The sequence below is a fragment of the Balaenoptera physalus genome (genome assembly GCF_965194825.1).
Source record: "Balaenoptera physalus genome assembly, chromosome: 13".
NCBI classification, from domain to species: Eukaryota; Metazoa; Chordata; class Mammalia; order Artiodactyla; family Balaenopteridae; genus Balaenoptera; species Balaenoptera physalus.
The window spans coordinates 91387605-91407059 of NC_138892.1; the positions used below are offsets into that span (position 1 = coordinate 91387605).

Sequence of the window (19455 nt, forward strand, 5' to 3'; positions counted from 1 at the left end):
TCACAATGCCATAATTAAAGTTCTCTCTCACTTCAAATTTTCCATAGCCAAAACTCAGTCTAACTTGTAGGTATAGAGATATCTGTAAATAGTTGTAATAGGATGATAAGAATCATAAAAATTATAGGAATCTGGAAAGGGACTACTCGCTGCAGATGTGATAAGCATGAAATTAGGGAGATTATAAAAGCAGAATGACAGAAAGGCATCTCGACATATTCAGTGACTCATAATAGAAAAGCAAGATTGAAAATGCAAATTATATTTAAATCTTCCATTTTTAGGCTTTAATCAAAGGACTCCTATGTGATTTCATCCATTTATTTTATATTAGTAACTGCATAATAATTGGTTGCGTTTCAACTGTTTAAATGAATGCTGACTGATGGAGCCAGAGGACACACTGTTTACTTGATTTGCGCAAAGAACAGATTTCATTAGTCCCGTCTGGAAACAGTTCATTTATCTTCCAGTGGTTCTGTTCTTTCAGTTTATGCTTGCATCCCCGTACCTCTTTTGCCTCCTGCTTCTTATTTTCCTCCTTAGATTCTCTGCACACTTTATTTAATTCCATTTCCTTAGATTCTGCCACATAAAGGGGCTTTTCTCAGCCCCTTCCCACAGTTTTCTTGAAAACTGGGTGGGAACCACTGTCACTTACATCACACCTACTTAGGGAATCAACCCCAACTTGCCATCTATGCAGGGAAATGAGTTTCCAAACAGAAAGGCCCATCTGATCAGGGAGAAGTATGATTGAATTTCAGCTCTCTGATTCTTGCTGGATATTTTTCTCCCTTTTGGCAGGCTTTCAGGGCTTTGTTGAGTTGAATTCAGCACGCATAGGATATAGGTTATTTTATAAACATTTAGCTCTGCCGTGACAGCAGTCTAAAGATGGCACAATGCAAAATCCCTTCCAAGGTAATCAATGATGGAGATTTTTTATGTACTTTAAGGCTCTTGCCATTCCCGAGGCTCTCATCTCTGCCATCTGCCTTGGTGGTATCTTCCGTGGACATTCTTTTCCTGTCACACTTTGCCCTTCTTGAGTGCAGGCATATGAAGTCGGGGGCAGGACACAGAATATGAAGCTGTTCCTCACATCTGTCCCATCATTTTCTCTGTTATTTCCAGTGACTATGCTAACCATAAATTTCTATCTTCTTGACTTTACCATGTTGGTTATTTTAAGAATTTTAATTTTATTACCTACATGAAGAAACTAAGAGACAGAAAACCAAATCCTTTCATTATCTTGTCCTCAGACAAGGAAAAGACCAAAAAATCCTAATTTTAAATTATCTTAATTTGTCATCCTCAATTTTTTTTCTAGTAAGTCTTTAGGACAAAAGAAAGAATCCTGGACTAATTGTGTGGCCTTGGGCAAGTTACTCAATATTTCTGTGCCTCAGTTTCCTTATCTGAGCCTGTCTTCTGAGCTATACAAGAATGTAGAACACAAATTCATACTTCATCTCTCAGGTTACATATTATTATTGTCTAATATTTTAATTCTTTCCATTAAGAATCTTTTAAAAATACCCACGGATCTGGAAATACTATTATTTACACATATAATGTTTGTCTGGATGGAATCATGGTTTTCAAATTTATGTGTTCACCATTTTTATTAGATCTCAGACTTTTTCTCGGCAATTACTTTTTTTTCTAGAATACATCCATCATACATCCCTTTAGTTAAGATCTGGTAGGTGGTAAGGTTTTGACTTACCTGAAGGTATCTTTAACTCATTCTTAGTCTTCTGAGATAGATTTTCCCCACACACAATTTTAGGTTGACTATTATATTCTCTCAGAACTTTGAAGAAAATATCTTCCTGTGTTCTGATACCCTTTATTTGTGACAGTTCAGCTCTCAGACTAACTAAAAGGTAATGTATCTTTTCTCTGGCTAACTTTAAGATTTTTTTCGTCTTTGGTGTTCTGTAGTTTCACTGTTTTGTGTCTATGTGTGAATTTTTTTTACTCTTTCCTCTCCCTCTGCTCAAATAGTTTATGTTCCCTATCCTCTACTAAAACTATGATCATGTATCTTACACTTTCTAATTCCTTCTCCTATATCTCTTAAAGTCTTTTACATTTTCCAGTTTTCATCTATGTTTCATTCCATGGAATTTCTTCACATTCTCTGCCTTCCAGTTTACTAATTCTCCCTTCAGTAGTCTTTTATGTCATTTAACCTATCATATTTCCCTGATTACATTTCTGAAAGACATTTAGCTGCCCTACAATTATGTCTTCTCTCATTGCTATTTTTTATGACCTCATGTTTTTCTTTAAACATTTGAGTATTTTTGTAACACTTAAATATCTCAACCCTTTTAGAGATCTGTACAGGTTTTTTTTTTTTTTTTTTTTTTTTTCTGTTTTCTCTGACTCGTGGTGCTTCCTTGCATGTTTACAGTGATCTTGGTTGTAAGCTCCAATTTGTTTGAACTTGATACATTGGGGTTGCATGGCCCTTAACTGGTGATGTTTTCCTCCAAAAATTATCTGTACATATTTTTATAGGGAGCCAAGGGGTTCTTCTGAACTAGAACCACTTTAGTGCCCCTTTAAAAGTCTCAGGTTTAATGTGGAATGCTCAAATTCAGTTCCTCCACCTTGCTGGGGTCCCAAATGAGTTTCTGCATTCCTGAGCTCATCTGCATTTGCCCTCAGTGCAATCCCAGTTTAACTATTTGCCCACATTGTCCTGTTCCTGACCCTAGTGAAAGCTCAATTCTAATCCTCAGGTCATGAATGACTTGTAAGTTACCAAAAAAGTAATGAACATTTCTAAAGAGCAGAGAGGACCAGATTAATTTTTGGAAAATCAGATTACCTTTCCTGGTTTCTTTCAGTAACGCAATGCCAATAAAATGGTACTTTGTGGAGGAAGTGTCTTCCTACACTCAACAGTAGAGATTTAAGCCAAGTCAGTGCTTAAATGGTTTCAAGGAATAGTTACCAGTATAAAGTGGGTGATCAAAGGGGAAAGAAAGTACTAAATTTTCTTTTCTAGACGTATGAAACAACAACAGAAGTCCTTCCTTAAGTTAGTCCTTCCTTTTAAAATTAAGTTTATATTTCAAGGTGGTCTCTTGACATATTAGTGAAATGTGAGTACTGGTTCTCTAACCCTCACAGAAACACTGCCATTTCAGGACTTCTGCTTCTGGCTATGATGCAGTAGTTTGTAGTAAATCCATGCTTCTTTGAGAACAAATAGAAAAGTTGAGTGAAAAATTTAAAAAGCGATCAAGGGAAGGCAAACCAATCCTGAGAGACTAGGTTTCCAAATAGAAGAGACCCTCAGAAGGGTGAGCCAAAACGCTGCAAACTGTTCTTCCATTCAGAGCGTTATTTACTGACCACTGGCATGGAATAAAAGGTTAAGAATCCAGGCAGAGGGATGCAGTTGTTAGGAAGGCAAGCCAACAGAGCTTTTAGTAACGTCATGAGGCTGATGACACAAACACTGGAGTTTGGGGCTGCCATGGCAGCCAGAACTTGAATGTCTAACAGCCCAGTGGGAAGAGGGCAGCTTCCCCCTTGAGCCATTTGGTGAATTCTTGAGCTGCTTGAAGATTAAGAAGCTAAGCAGGGAGCTACTGAAAATCTCAGTCGAGTTTTCTGCAGCACCGAGAGGTGAAAACTTGGACTTAGAACATTCCAAGAAGGAGAGGTCAGAGTAGATACCCCCAGACTCTCAACTGGGATTCAAGGAGGGGGCCAATTTGGAGATGGAATCTGACAAAAACTGTATTTCAGTTTTGAGTCAGCAGAGATTCTGATTAAATGAGGTAATCTTCCCTCCAAATCATTTTACTTTCCTACCTGAAACTTCATTGATACCTGAACTCCTTACCACAGCTCCTGGGTCCCGTATGGCCTCTGTCCACAGATCTGCTTTCATCTCCCATTCTGCATTCAGGGCTCCCCCTTTCTTCTTGTTAGCTTTGCCAGCCATTTAGAATCTTAAGTTGCTGAGGCTTTCCCTCACCAAGTTGGGTCTTTATATCTCTTTTGTTATTTGAAAGTTTTCCCTCACTTCCTTATCATAGCCTTTAACACACTACGTATATAGTAATAGCTGCCCATCTGTTTATAGTCTCCACTAGAATGTATGTGAGAATTCTGTGAGAGGAGGAACAGGGTCTGGTTTAGTTACTGCCACTTTCCTCAAATTAGTTCAGTGTCGGAGATAGTGAACACTCCACACGTACTTATTAAGCGATGCTTGAGGGGAGGGAGAAGCTAATGCTTAGAGAAGCACAAAGGGCGCACTGACACCATCGTGGAAAACCCCGTGCAGATCCTAGATGGGAGAGATCACATCAAATTTCGTTCTGTACCTGTTTGAAAGAGAAGGAAAACCTCCTACCCACGGTACTCTTGGGTCTTTTGGTTGCTGACGTGTGAGCTTTTTCAAAGGGCTCGCAAAGGTCCTGAATTGTATTTTCTCCAAATTTAAATACCTCTCCTTTTCTGTATTTCTATGTTTGGTGGGGGGGTGAGTGACACAGAGTAAGAATTTCTTTGAAAAATTATCATACGTATAGTAAATGAAGCATTTCCTAGAACTTATAAATACCATACTTCTGGAAAATAATTTTCTTTTTTAACAGACACTAAAAATAAAATTGAAATTTGATAAGTACTTCATTAGCTTTTATATTATAAGATGATGCTTCCAGAGATTATCCTCGACAGTGACACTGATTTCCTACTCATTCAATAAGTTCAAGATAGGATATTTGGTACAGCTACCTTAGAAGAATCTGTATCATCATATAAAGTGGAAATTTAAGTAATTATAGTTGGTTATTGAGGCTTTTGCTTTTTAGAAGAGTCAAACCAAGCACACCTGAGTGTTTCAACACTTGAAGCTTCGTTCATTCCACGACTGCACACTCAATGAGTATGAGCTCTTTCTCCAATAAGTTACTTACCTGGTCGATTTTGCTTTTTAGCCTTCACGTGGTTAGAGGCAGCAACAGCATAGGATGAAGTGAAGGATCTGCTTTTGGTGAGAGTCATCATCACTGAGTTTTTCCAAGAATCTGGATTAATAGCACTATAAAGACAGGGTATAAAGAGAAATGAAGAAATTATTCATCAATTATTGGGGCGGACCTTACCAGAACCAACCATCATTTCCATAGTAGACTTTCCAATCTGAGTCGTGGTCCAGATTCAGTGACAGAACCACTTTACTTCCAAATGACAAACAAGGTTATCTAAGTTCAACCTCTGCTGCAGGGATACAGTACACACCCTTTAAGGATTCTGGGTTAACAAAAGACAAAAGATAGCTTTACTGTTTATCCAATTACTAGGTATCAATCACCTTCTCTTTCTACTTCTACAATCATGTTCCTCACAGATTTTCTAAAAACACGGCAAGTCAACTAGTTAAGATGCAGGTGAACTTACATTAAATGTGAATGGCATGATGCTTCCTTCTATACCCTTTTTAATTTATTATTCTTGGTGTAACTAAATTAAAAAATCAAGCGCTTATAAGATCATTCAAAGATAATACTCTTTGCAGTGTCGTGAAGGAAAAGGTTAGTAAGAGGTCTTTTAACCTACCATTTCTTTTACTGATGATACCCTGGAAAGAAAGAGATGATGAGCCAAATCCCCTAGTAGACACTAATGGCAGACCTGCTACTAAACATACTGATGCTATTTACTAGGAGAAAGGTAATGAAAGTGAGTCTTCACCTAGGGAATGCTCTTAGCTGGATATCCTTGGTCTGTCTAGGTTATTATTGTAAACAAATCTGGAATCAATAAATCTCTGGAAGGTTGGGATGGAGAACGTTACAAAACGCCATGTAATTAATGGGATATACATTTTGAAGCTGTTCCAAACCAAAATTTATCTGCAGGCATTGCTCAAAACCTTACATGCTGAATCTGAAACAGAATCCATTGTAATTTGAGAGACAAAAGAATTTGGGAAGTCATGTGGACAATCTTGGACCGCTGCAAAGGAAAAGTGTTTGGTTTTTGTTTGGCTGACACCTGTGTGCTTTCAAGCATTAGTAAATTTGGTACTGGGTAAAATCCATCATTTGCATGAGGATAATTGGACCATTTGACCTTCGGCCAATCTTAGATTGGCACTATAAGCGGATGTACCTGGTCTCTCTGGGTGACTTGTAAATAAACCTGAAATGGATGGAATTAAAGGGTCATGAATGGGTGGAGATTGTCAGGTAAGCTGTATAATTAATGAGGTATAATTTGGAGGTGTTCTATAACCAAAATGGCATCCTCTGTGCAAGCATCATTACGTGTGCATTGCTTACAATCGTGCATATTAAGTCCAAACCAGAACACATGCTAACGTGGAGTAAAAGGACTTTTAGGCTGTTGTACTACCAGTTTGAGACCTCTCAAAGGGAAGGATGCTGAGCATTGGTTGGCTACTTCCTCTATGCCTTTATTATTAGTAAGCTTAGCAATGGGAGAGATCTGTAATTTGTGTTGAGTCTGATTTGACATTCTGCCACTTGTTACCTCATTTCTTCTCTTTCTTTTTCTTTTTTCAGAGAGATTTTTCTTCAACTGTAGACCCAGGTATTTTAAAACTTCATCTTTTCTCCTTATTTTAAATAGCATTTGAAATGTGGAATGAACTCCAGCAATTATCAAATACAATTAAGGAAAGCCTACAAAATAATATTTGTTTCATATCCTTCTTAGAAATCTCATCCTAGGCGTTTCACAAATGCCTGGAATTTTGAAACAATAAAATCAAAGAAAACTTTGAATCTGAGATAGATAAGTACACCAATTATTTCCTTCTACCACTATTCTTTCAACTCCTTTTGCTGGATTGATTGACTTATAAGACTTAAAAAAAAAAGAAAAAGACTGACTGTGAAGAAATTTTATGTAATGTATATGTGGCCTAGATGTTTTCTTAGCACATTGTACAGTAAATGGGTTGTGACTTTTCTATATAGACTTTTAAAAGACCTTAACATTAGCTGAATTTATTTTTTAATATCTTAAAAAAGTTATATTATGAAAGCTAACTCAAAAATTGCCTACTACTGTTTTATATTTCTTTAATAAAAACATTTAAAATATGCTCATTTTGAGAAGTTTCGTAAAGTGCAATAATGGAGCATCTTTAATGTATGGGAAGTTAATGAACTTCAAGATAAATAAAATTCCACCTATATATCCTTTCTTAATATAATAAATATTAATTTATTAAACAGATATTATTAATAAAATAACAAATCAATATATGTATAGGTGTGTGTGTATATGTGTGTGTGTATATACACACACACACACATGCATACACACTCTGTAATTTACAGGCACTTTCAAATGCATTGCTTTGTGTGATCCTTGCAATAGTTTTCAGCTGCCTATTGAACTTCACTGTCTTGATTCCTGTTTAAATCTCATGAATATGGAATGATTTGAATTCCAGAGAGGAAAATAGCTTGGGGAAACCTTTACTTGGTCTTCCCACACTAACACAGCAGGGGAAAACTATCTGTGCATCTGTTGTAGAAGATCTCAACCCTCCTCCACAAAAGTGGATTTTATAACCTTAGTTCTATCTATAAAAACTTCATCCTAGGTCCTAAAAGTCTTACCAGGTCCTAACAGTTTCTTTTACTGAGTTTACAGCGTTCTTTCTGCCTAATATACAGGGGCAGGGGTCAGTCAGTTCCAAGGCCAACATGAAATGATTAGAGTATGATTTATTTCAGACTTTTTTATTTCTCTCAAGCCTATTTTTTTTAACGCACCTACTGGCATTCTTCCACCTAATTTTACTCCAGTTTTACCATTGTTCCCTTTCTTCCTAAGAATTCCTTCTGGTGAGTACCAAGGTTCTGGATACACATCACTGAGGGATAGGGCCAAGATTCTGCTTCTCAATCCAGTGTCTTTTCACTCAGCTGGATTTAAAACTACCCAGGAGTAAATCATCCAGCTCTGTACCTAAAGGAATATAAGCTGAGGACTGTTTCTACTTTTCACTTCCCACTCTTGTTCTTCTTTTGATCACTGCAGTCCTCAGGGAGCCTCAATAAAAAGACAGACATGGAAAGGAAGAAATAAAAGGGCTGACAGGGAAGAAACTTCAAAGGCTAAAACTCAAATCAGTTTTGAAATGAGTCAGCAGGTTTAGGAATAGGTCTCCTAAGTGAAGAGGTTTTAAATTTGGTGTATCATCAGGGCTGGAGATGATCTGAGGCTATCTTTTCACTATTTTCATGCACGACAAAGGATGAGTCGACCAAAACTAGCTGTATTTAATGGTGGTACCATTGCTACTTACTTACACATGGTTTTCCCTTAAAGGGCTCAAATTCTCTTCAGAATGAATTTTATTTCTTTATAATGGTGAAAAAGTTGTATCATTCTCAGATTTTATATCAGGACTTTTAATAGGATAGTGAAATTAAGGAATAGTAAGTTAGTGGAAAAAAGCATACCCAGGCAAGACATCTATTAGTATTTTTAGGACAAAGAGAATGAATAGGATTGTATGCTATTCCTTATCTATTTTGAAAATATTTGAGCATGAGTATTTATTCCATAAAGCAGAATGACAAAATCTTTAGGAGTTAAGCTCATAGAAGTTTTTGAAAGCTTCTTCCTCACAATGATTTCAATGTTAGCCCCCAATCTCATTTAACTAAAAGAAGAGAGAAGTAGGAGAAAAGAAATTTGATGAGAAGTAACAAACAATAACACAAAGAAAGGAGGCATTTAAGAATGCTTGAATGGATTTTTGGTAGAGTCATTCTACGGAAACTAAGTAAAGGAGCATGCTTGCCAAGGTGTGTTGGTAAAATAAAGATATACACTGAGAACACAAATTCATTTTCTTAAGCAACGAATATTTAACTATAATTCCCTACTACTTATCAGTATTTGCTGCAGTAGAAGTCGACAGTGGTCAATATTTTCATAGGAAAATATCATAAATGACTTGTAATTTTAAACTTCAGGAAATGTTCATGAAACAGATTGGGTAACATCCTCCTATGGTGATGCTTAGAAGTTTTACAAACGTCCAGGTAATAAGACAAAGTGGAATTATACTGATATGTGAAAGAAAGAATCATTCAAAATTGCTTCTGATTCTATAGGTTTATTAGACTACCAATAATACGTTAATGTGGAAGAAACCAATTATGTTTTTAATCAACAAAGCAAGAGAAGTTAGCCGTCATTAAATTCTTAAGATTTGAAAGGTTTCCATCTCTTTGCCAATCTCAGAATGGTGCTTTCTTTATATTCAAAGCCAAGGTCAAGAGAAAATCACTTCTAATATTGCCATCATGTCGTTCAACAAAGATGTGGTAATTTTTCAGTCATTAGGTCATTAATAAGGTTGATGCAAATGTTTCACAAACCTGAAATCATGTGGTAAAGGTGCTCATAACTATTATTCACATAAGGTATGCTATTTCTATTCTAAATAGAAAAGGACAAACACAGTAGCTCCCTCTGAAAGCACCTCTTTCATGATGATGTTTTCTTCAAAACTCTTTCTAGATCTTTGTATTATCTTTCCTTTCGCTTTGGTGACTCTGACTTTTCAGTCACTTTGTAAAATTATCACTAATATACTAAATAAAGTTTATTCTATTTTTATTGAGGTACAGTTTACATGTAACATTATATTTGCTTCAGGTATATAACATAATGGTTTGATATTTATGTATACTGTGAATGATCATCACAGTAAGTCTAGTGAACATCCAACGACATGCAGAGTTGCAAAATTTTCTTTTCTTCTGATGAGGACTTTTAAGCTCTACTCTCTTAGCAACTTTCAAATATACAATACAATATCATTAACCACAGTCACCATGCTGTACATTAAATCCCCATGACTCATTTATTTTATAATTGCGTTTGTACCTTTTTGAACCCCTTGACCCATTTTGTCTACCCCCGACTCCCCACCTCTGGTAACCACCAATCTGTTCACTATCTAAACAAAGTTTAAATTGCCAGCTGTTTGAAGATATTTAGGTGCTCTTAGAATGATGATCTATTTTTTGATCTGATCTTCTGCCTTTGAAATAATGCTAGGAGAGCTGGTCTGGTGGGCTGGGGGAAATCTAACCATCATTGGCAAATGTCAGGTTGGATACCTTTGATTTAAAGATCCAATATAGATCACAGTCTAGGTAAAACATAGCCCACCTTTATTCTGGGCTCACCCTTTCCACCCAAAGTGACAGTGGCAGGCATCACCTCAAGTCACCGTCCCCATTTATACTTAAGGCCACACATCACAATTTAAGCCGAATTATCTGATGTTAATCCCTATACTGCTCTGGATTTAAACCATCCACCTTTTTCATTTTCAGAGCTGGCCTCCAGCCAACTATAATTGGCTGGGCCTCCCTTCCACTGTAATTTATAATTCATTTTTGGTAAAAAAAAAAAAAAAACAAAAAAAAAAAACGACTTCTCCAAGACATATGAAACCATCAGGAGCACTGCCTAACCTGGATGAAGGTGCTTCATGCAGTTTGATGCTGGCGCTACGGTCCCTCCGTACTGGGGCAGGCTCCAAAGTGGGCAGACCCGTGGCTGACGTGGTGGTTGTCCAAGTTGATGAAACTCGTCTCAGCAAACCAGGGGGCAAACTCCTCCTCAGGCGCTGGGAAGAAGGAGCGTTGATTTTATTACCAAGCATATTTTCTATCACTAACTTCTACATAATGAAACAAAATGGGTTTTTAATTGGCAGTGAATTTATTAAACTACATTGGTTGAATATCATTTATCTAAAATTTGGGCACTCAGAAATTCAATAAGAAACTCTGGCCCAAATCAATGAATATTATAAAAATAACATTTTGGGGATCTTCATTTCAATGTTCACACAAATATGGGATTATGGGAAATGAGAATCAATTACCTTTGTGATAATTTTATAGTTATATTAGTTCAATAGGGCTTATACACTTATACACACATCATGTTAGTTAGTTATTATGACTAGTAGGTTTTCCTCAAAAGACACTTGTGTGGGACATGGATTAATTTTTATCATCTAGCACAATAGTAGTCGCTATATCAAAGTGTTTATTGATTTATTTTTAATTTCTTGATTCACACATGACAGGAGCTAAGGGTAAGAGTATAACTCACAAGATGTACCACCTCTCTTGTGGTTAACATGACTTCAGACAGGCAAATGGATAAAGTCATTAGGACCAACTCCTCTTAATAGAAGACTCTGCTGGTCAACCTGTGACCCTCTCTTTGTTATTTCTTTTCCTACCATATCCTAAGTGGGATCTGTGGCACCATCAAGCACTCAGGCATGGTTCTGAGCTCACCAGCATGAGCACGGGCCCTCCAACGAGAGTCTTAATCTTAAAAATGAAAGGGAAGGTAATCTAACACAACTACAGCAATAGTTATAAGAGGTAGGAGCTCAATCCATTTTTATGTGTGGCCAGTTACCCCAAGGAGAACAACTGTGTAGGCAGAGTTTAACAAAGACTCAGACTGCTCTTCCTGAAGATGGTAAAAACTCTGAGAAGTGAGGATATGGCACCTCGGGATTCAAGAAGACCTCTGATACTAAATAGTTTCCAAAATCTCTGAAAGATCTGGATATGCATCTTAGAACGGAATTCAATAGGAAGAGAAAAGGTCAAGCACTGTAAATATCAGCATTATTGTCTGTAAATCTGTCACTGACTTCATGTCTATTTTGAGGCCCAAGGGAATCAGTTACTCTCTCCCCATTCCTTTATTGTTATATTATCATGCTTAGCCGTATCTTTCTCAGAGAAGTAGATGTTCGAAGGAAACTTCAACAACTTAATTGACAAAGCTGTGTGAAGGACACTGTCCCGAATCAAGAGACCCACAATGTCAAGAACACAGATGTTACTGACTGACCACCAGCTCCAGAGGACAGCTGCCTGTTTACCAAATAAATAAGTGCGCTGGATGTACCTGAGACCACTGAAATTCTGATTCTTTTTTTTAGTCTTTAGCATGACTTGTTTTTAACTAGTACTGAGGTCTAAACTGGGTGCAGAACCCTATTTCCCCAGAGCTTACTTTTATAAAACTCTTATATGTTATATGTAAAAAGAAGAAAATACATGAATCACTAAGGCCGTCTTTTGCTTTAAATAATCTAAAATCAACTAGAACTTTTCTAAGTTCAAAACTTGTCGGGTTTGGGAAAGACATGAGGGTACTATGAAGGTTACCATACTAAGAAATCAAAGAGCAAAGGAATCTTGTGTTTCAGAAGGCAATGAATTTTAAACAGAATCCACAAGAGTGGGAGCAGGGATTTTTGCCTGTTTTTTTTTTAATTTTTTATCACCACTATATCTTTATCCCACAGAACAAATCCTGGTATAGAGAAGAAAAAAATTTCTTGAATGTCTGAATAAAAAAAGGTAATGCAAAAAGGTAAATTTTTTTCATTACAGAAAGCTATCACGTGTAAGGATGGAAGTCTTTATGTTTACATTAGTATTACTTTGGTCACCATGACTGACAGACACATCTTTGGGGAGTCACTGATATGAATCTCCATGTGGGTTTGGGGTGACAAGAAAGAGGCCCAGGGGACAATGGAAAGAAACGGTTTCACCCTTTCAGGAGCATGTCATTAATACCTACCTTGGGAATAGCCAGCTTGTCTTTTTCAGAGCTTTCCTCAGAATCAGAGCAGGTATAGTTTTCACTGAAGGAAACGATGGGGTTCACTCTGGGCTTGTGAATGGCCTGGATGGTGAGCTGCGTGCTGAGAAGGTTGCTCACTGCCCTCAGGGACGTGCACACGTTGGGGGGCAGAGAAGGGTCTGCCAGGAGGTCGGTGATGAGGCCGTGAGCCTCGCCCATCACGGCAATGTCCACAGTGATACTGGTTCCTGGAGACTGAGACACCAAACACAGGAGGTCGGGCGAGAAAGGCCTGAGGCTGGAGGCACAGGGAGGGAAACTGGGCTTTTTCTGAAAAGCAGACTGAAGTGACACTAGGGTTGCAGTAAAGTAACATTCAAATCACATTTCTGTTTCAAATTTTGCCAAAATTTGCCATGGCTTTTGCCATTTTTGTGTTCAGGGCACATTTTTACTGTTAGAACCTATGGAGGCACTTTGAAGAGATACAAAGATAAACACCAGTTTTTAAAAAATAGGAAGTTTCAGGAAACAAAAAAAAATTCATATTGATCACTACTTATGAAGAGCTCAACATTTTAATGTATATTATTTAGAAAGTGTCCATTGATAGATGAATGGAAAAAGATGTTTTATACACACACACACACACACACACACACACACACACACACACACACACATAATGGAATACTACTCAGCCATAAAAAAGACATTTCATTCTGAAAAGCAACACTAATATAGTATAAAATTTTAATTTTAGTAATATTCTAGTGTGATATTTGAGCCGGGTGTGTGATAATTATTCAACTAATATTAGAGATAAGCACAAAAAGCAACTCAACTTGTTCAGATTCACAAATTGTCCCTCTTCTTGTGGTTGGTAAGAACAGAAATTTCAGTTCTGGGATTCCGTGGCACATCTGTCCTAGTCTGCCAAACTGCCTATCAGATTTAGAGCTACTACTCTATATTTGCTAAAGAAATGAAGAGCATTAGAAACAGAGGACAGGACCGTTCCTCACCCTGCTGGTCAGGCAGGAACGTAGGCAGGCAGATGTGGAAATAAGGGAGAGCATGGGCAGGGTCAAGGTTAAGAAAGTAGGTGAAGCTTAAAGACGGCATGCAGATGACTGTTAATATTGGAATGCTACCACAGTATGAGGCACAAGGAACCCACGGAACTGTAAACTGAATAACACAGTGATTGGCGTGAGGTTCTGGAACTTGGCTACTTACATCCCAATCACAACTTCCTGACCCTACCACTTTCTAGCTGCATGATTTGGCAAGTTAGTAAGCTCTCGGTGCTGTGACTTCTCTGTCTGTAAAATGGATGTAGTAGAGTACCAACCTCAGAAGGTAATGATAAGAAGTAAAAGGGAGATTATAGGTAAAACACTTACTGTTGTGCTGTAAGCGAACAATTATAAGTGTTCAAGAATGATAATTATATAAATAATAGTAATAATAATTCTGGAGTTTTTCAATAAGAGGCTATTAGACGTTTGGCTATGTATTTGGGAGAAAAAAAAGTTTAATCATTCTTTCACAACAGACTTAAAAATAAACTCCAGAGAGATGAAAAATTTTATAATCTTGGGATTAGGAAGACCGTTAAAAATAATATAAATGGCATAAACTGTCAAGAAAATATCTAACAGATCTGACTAAATGAAGACATAAACTTCTCATAAGCAAATATGCCATAAGCAAAGGTAAAAAACAAATAGTCCATGAGAAAATATCTGCCACCCAGAGAAGATAAAACATATGCAAATAAAAGGTCTTTTAAAAAAATCGATAAAAGATAAACTTGGAAAAAGGAAATGAATATACAATTCAAACAAAATTTAATAATCAAATATACAAAAGCTACTTGCCTCCCGAATATAAGACACAAACTAAAGTAATAAAAACAATGTTTACTTATTAAATTGCAAAATAATAAAAGACTGCTAGCACCAAGTATTAGTAATGGTTTGGGGAAATGAGCAGTGAGTAAAAAATAATCCAATATTTTTGTAAAGAAATTCTTGCTGAGTCTATCAATTTATAGTTTAAATGTATATATCCTATAATCTAGCAAGACAATGTAGACATCTAGTCCAAAGAAAAACTACATATGTACAAAAATGTAAAGATAAGGTCACAAAGGATACTGCAATGCTCTGATAACAATCAAAGAATGTGGCCATAAATGCATTATCAACAGAGAAATTGTTTAAAAAAGTTATATTACAAATATACTATAAAGTATAATGTACTTATTTAAAAGATTTGGGTAGGTCTATAAATGTTTATTTGGAAGAATATTCATAAAATATTGTTTTATTTTTATAAAGTATGTCACAGAAAAAGTGAACATGTATTTTTCGCAATCAGAAAAATATGATAATTATGAAAACATCCAACATCTGTGAAGGTATCTAGTCTTATAATAACTATAAGCAAGGATAAATTATTCTGTAAAGCTATCATATAGAAATTATGTCTTTTCGTACTAGAATAATAAGAGTAGCAATAATAATAATGGTGGATAATAATGGTGACAGCTGATATTTATTCAGCACAGTCTACAAGGTAGGTACTCTTATTACATTCATTTTTATTAGTCAAAAATAACTTGCCAGGGGGCTTCCCTGGTGGCGCAGTGGTTGAGAATCTGCCTGCTAATGCAGGGGATACGGGTTCGAGCCCTGGTCTGGGAGGATCCCACATGCTGTGGAGCAACTGGGCCCGTGAACCACAACTGCTGAGCCTGCGCGTCTGGAGCCTGTGCTCCGCAACAAGAGAGGCCGCGATAGTGAGAGGCCCACGCACCGCGATGAAGAGTGGCCCCCACTTGCCGCAGCTAGAGAAAGCCCTCGCACAGAAACGAAGACTCAACATAGCAATCAATCAATCAATCAATAAATAAATCTTTAAAAAAAAAAACAAAAAACTAGTCAGGACTTCCCGATGGAGCAGTGGTTAAGAATCCACCTGCCAACGCAAGGGACACGGATTCGAGCCCTGGTCCAGGAAGATCCCACATGCCACTTAGCAACTAAGCCCGTGTGCCACAACTACTGAGCCTGTGCTCTAGAGCCCGCGAGCAACAACTACTGAGCCCGCGAGCCACAACTACTGAAGCCCACGTGCCTAGGGCCCGTGCTCCGCAACAAGAGAAGCCACCGCAATGAGAAGCCCGTGCACCACAACGAAGAGCAGCCCCCGCTCACCGCAACTAGAGGAAGCCCGCGCGCAGCAACGAAGACCTAACGCAACCAAAAAAAATAAATAAATTGAAAAAAAAAAACCTATTTAAAAAAAAATAACTTGCCAAATAACTGAGTCAAAAATAACTCAGAATCAGATAGCTAGAGCATGGAAACGTCAGGCTGCAAACACAAATACATACTCTATTTCCACGGCTCAAGAGCTGAACTAGCAGGCCGAAATAAATACTGAACGTTTTCATTGTACGTTACTAAATATATCTGTAATTATTTAACGCTTTATTTAATCATTAGGCCATGTTTTTCTCTCTTTGTAGGTTTAAATATCTTCCATGAACCAACATGAAAATTTAAGTGTAATATTAATAGCTTTAGGATATATAATTATGTGTATTTCACATTTTTATTTACATTGTTAACTTAAAAAATGTTTGTGAGAAATGCCACTCAATTAGGTTAACATTCCCTTGTAGAAACGTATTTTCAAGTGCATCTCTAATTATTATGCTTCTGAAAAACTCACCCAGTGTGATCTTATGAAACAGTACTATTTATTCCTACCCATGTTGTTCTAATAATCTTAAACTAGTACATCACTGTACTATTTCCCTAAAAAATTAAATTTTAAGTCAAACTTTGTATCCAGGACATAAAATTTTAAGATGTTTTGACAATAAAATTAACAGTTTATGTTCTAATAGTTAATAAAGAGATTTTCTCAAAATGGTCTCAGTACATAAAACTTACAAATCTGAAGAAAAATTAGAACAAGCTTATTGACAATCATAATTACATTTTAAAATAAATTATTGGTGAGAAAACAAATGCATCTTATAATTCTCGAATTTTATGTCTTTTTTTAAAGTAATGGATGTATTTCTTATATACTCAGAAAAAAACAAATAACTAAAAATTTAAAAGTAACTTTAAAATAGAAACAGAACTGAAAACTCATCCTTGTAAGCCAATGTTAGTGTTACATAAGAACTTAGAAAACAAGCACATTATGTAATTCAATGTTACTTATACTGTAGCTTTTGTGAAAGCAAAGGTCTTCAAGTGAAAACAAAAGCAATACTCAGGCCAAGCTGATTTGCTTTGTTGTGCAACAGAAACTAACACCGTATTGTGAAGCAATTACACTCCAATTAAAGATCTATTAAAAAAAAAAAAAGCATATTACCCATATTGGAATTGGCTAAGAAACCAAACACTTCAACTACTGGAAAAGTCTCCCTACTGTTATAAAGTCAGGTCTTTGTTTTATTAGTTTTATGATTTAAAAATTAAAATTGTGTAACAATTCAAAGTTGTATCACCCATAAGAAGTTATCATCAGTTTTTGGCTCAAATAATGAAAGGCTTCAATGAGGCATGAAATCTAAAACCAACAATCAGATTTGTTTGCCACAAACTTGCCAAGGCTAACCACACACGAAATGATGAAAGGCTGAAAGATAGATGGGCTGCTGTTTCAATAAACAGCAGGCAAATTATAAAGACCCAGGCACGTTCAGGGAGTCACTATAAAGGAATTTCAGGGGAGAGGGGCTTAGGCTGATTGGTAGTGCTTTTTCATCATATGATCCAAAATATGAAACAACACAGAGTGACTCACACAGAGGGTATTTCCACACCTATTCAACTTTCAAAATAATATAATTCAATTTCTAGGTATACCAAATAACACTCGGAAAAAATTTCATTTAACTGGTGAAATCTTAGCTAGTGATAATAAACACTAAAGGTTAAGTTTATATTAAAGCTACTTTAAAGGAAAGTCTTAAGCTTACAGCCTGAAATCATCTTTGAGTGCAATAACCAACTCTACTGAGCATAAAACCACAGTTGAGTCTTTTTACGGTGCATATGATCAAACGAATCTTTTCCTTGAAAAGAGTGACCAAGCAATAAAAAACATTTTACTTTGCAGACTCTCCTTATAATGGAAATACTTATATTTAACATTTAAGAAAATGCAAGTATAATTCCCTGGGCACTATTTAAATGACAACAAAATTTGTATTGCCACCTCTAAATAGAAAATCTGGAATTTAAGTCTGATAAACAGTGGAGTAAAGTGCAGTTTTATATATCAAACCAAAAATAACTGATTCTTTTGGTAAATCCACCACTTTTCAAAGCACCCCGTTCTTTCAGCATCTTCCTTCCCCCCTTTATCTTCTTCCAGTCTACTTCACCATCTCCAGGATGTCCTACGCAATGCTGGTTGCTATGGTAACAATCTAGCTTGCTTCCAAGTTACTTTAATCAACATAAACCAAGGGCCAAGAAAATCTGGAGTCAGAGATAAGTTAAGGAAACAATAACAAATACACTTAGAAATAACATTAGATGTAACTCCTAGACTAGGCATGTATCAATCAATTCAATTATAGAAATTTTGTTTTTACTGTCACTACTTCTGTGGTAAAACTTTGAAATTACAGTTCTGGTATGATAAAGGGGAAAGCTTTGAAAATGTGTAGGGGTCAGAAAAAATTTGCACTCTATAAAGGGCATCTAAATTTCTAAACCACCATAAGCTGCAAATTATGAAAAATTTAGCAAATAAATCTATGTGGTCAAACGACTACTAGAATGTAAAACAAAATTATATATCTTTAAGGAACATGACAGATTATTTACTGCGGCACTGTGTTTGGGTTTCTATCAACATATTGTTCAGAAATGGAGAATTTCTAAAAGAAAAATATCATTAAGAAGTCTTATGAAATAACTACCGGAACAAGGTAAATAAAAACAAAGAAGTAAACAAACATCATTTCACTCTAAGAAAGTGAAAGTGCCCAAGCGGGAAATCAGAAGGGGTTTGGGAAAGTTGATGTCAACAGCAATTACTGATTCAAAATGATTAGGGAGATTATCTGGTATAGAGGGTGGGGTGAAGATAAGGCATCCAATTCTTGACAAATTTTTTTGGGGGGCAGCACCAGTATAGTCACGTTATAGCTCTTCTCCCTTTACATTTTGAAGCAAAGATTAAACTGATAACTTAATGAAATAGGTTAAATACATCTCTGCCCACAGGCAGAAGATGTAATAATTCTCAAGTCTTCCGACTTAGTGAATCATTTGATGTGTCACTTGCTTTGGACATTAATTTATTCTAACTGGAGGAAAAGAATTGGAAGCAGCACAAAAGCCTCTCTTCATAATTCTACATGAAGCTCAAAGATAGGTTATAAACGCAAAAGCACTAGAACTGAGATAATTATCTCGATAACCTAGTTGAGATGCTTTATCCCTCAAATTAGGCCACTTTTTTTTTGGTTCAATATTTTAAGTTTTATGATGGTTTCCAAAATCAACCATGGCTTTTCTCTAGGCGATACTGTATCCATTGGAGCCCTCGGGCTCTGCCCCTGCAAAATCAGAGAACTCGCCTTTATCTTTCTAAGATCCCTCCCAATTCTGTAAGCCTAAAGCATTTCTTTACATAACACACATACACACACAAACATCAAAGGAGAAAGAATCAAATAATTTTAAAACTTATTTCTTGGCTCATTAAGAATTTTAAATTTTTTTAAAAAGA

General features: G+C 36.4%; 1 protein-coding gene across 1 annotated transcript in view; it reads right to left on the minus strand.

Annotated features, from left to right (window-relative positions):
• The window catches only part of PDE3A (phosphodiesterase 3A), a 310755-nt gene that overhangs the window by 49299 nt on the left and 242001 nt on the right, over nt 1-19455 (minus strand). The window contains exons 3-5 of the mRNA XM_082421065.1: nt 12673-12930; nt 10521-10675; nt 4959-5083 (exon numbers count right to left, since the gene is read on the minus strand). Of these exons, the coding sequence (XP_082277191.1) occupies nt 4959-5083; nt 10521-10675; nt 12673-12930 (538 nt within the window). The remainder of the gene's footprint in view (nt 1-4958; nt 5084-10520; nt 10676-12672; nt 12931-19455) is intronic.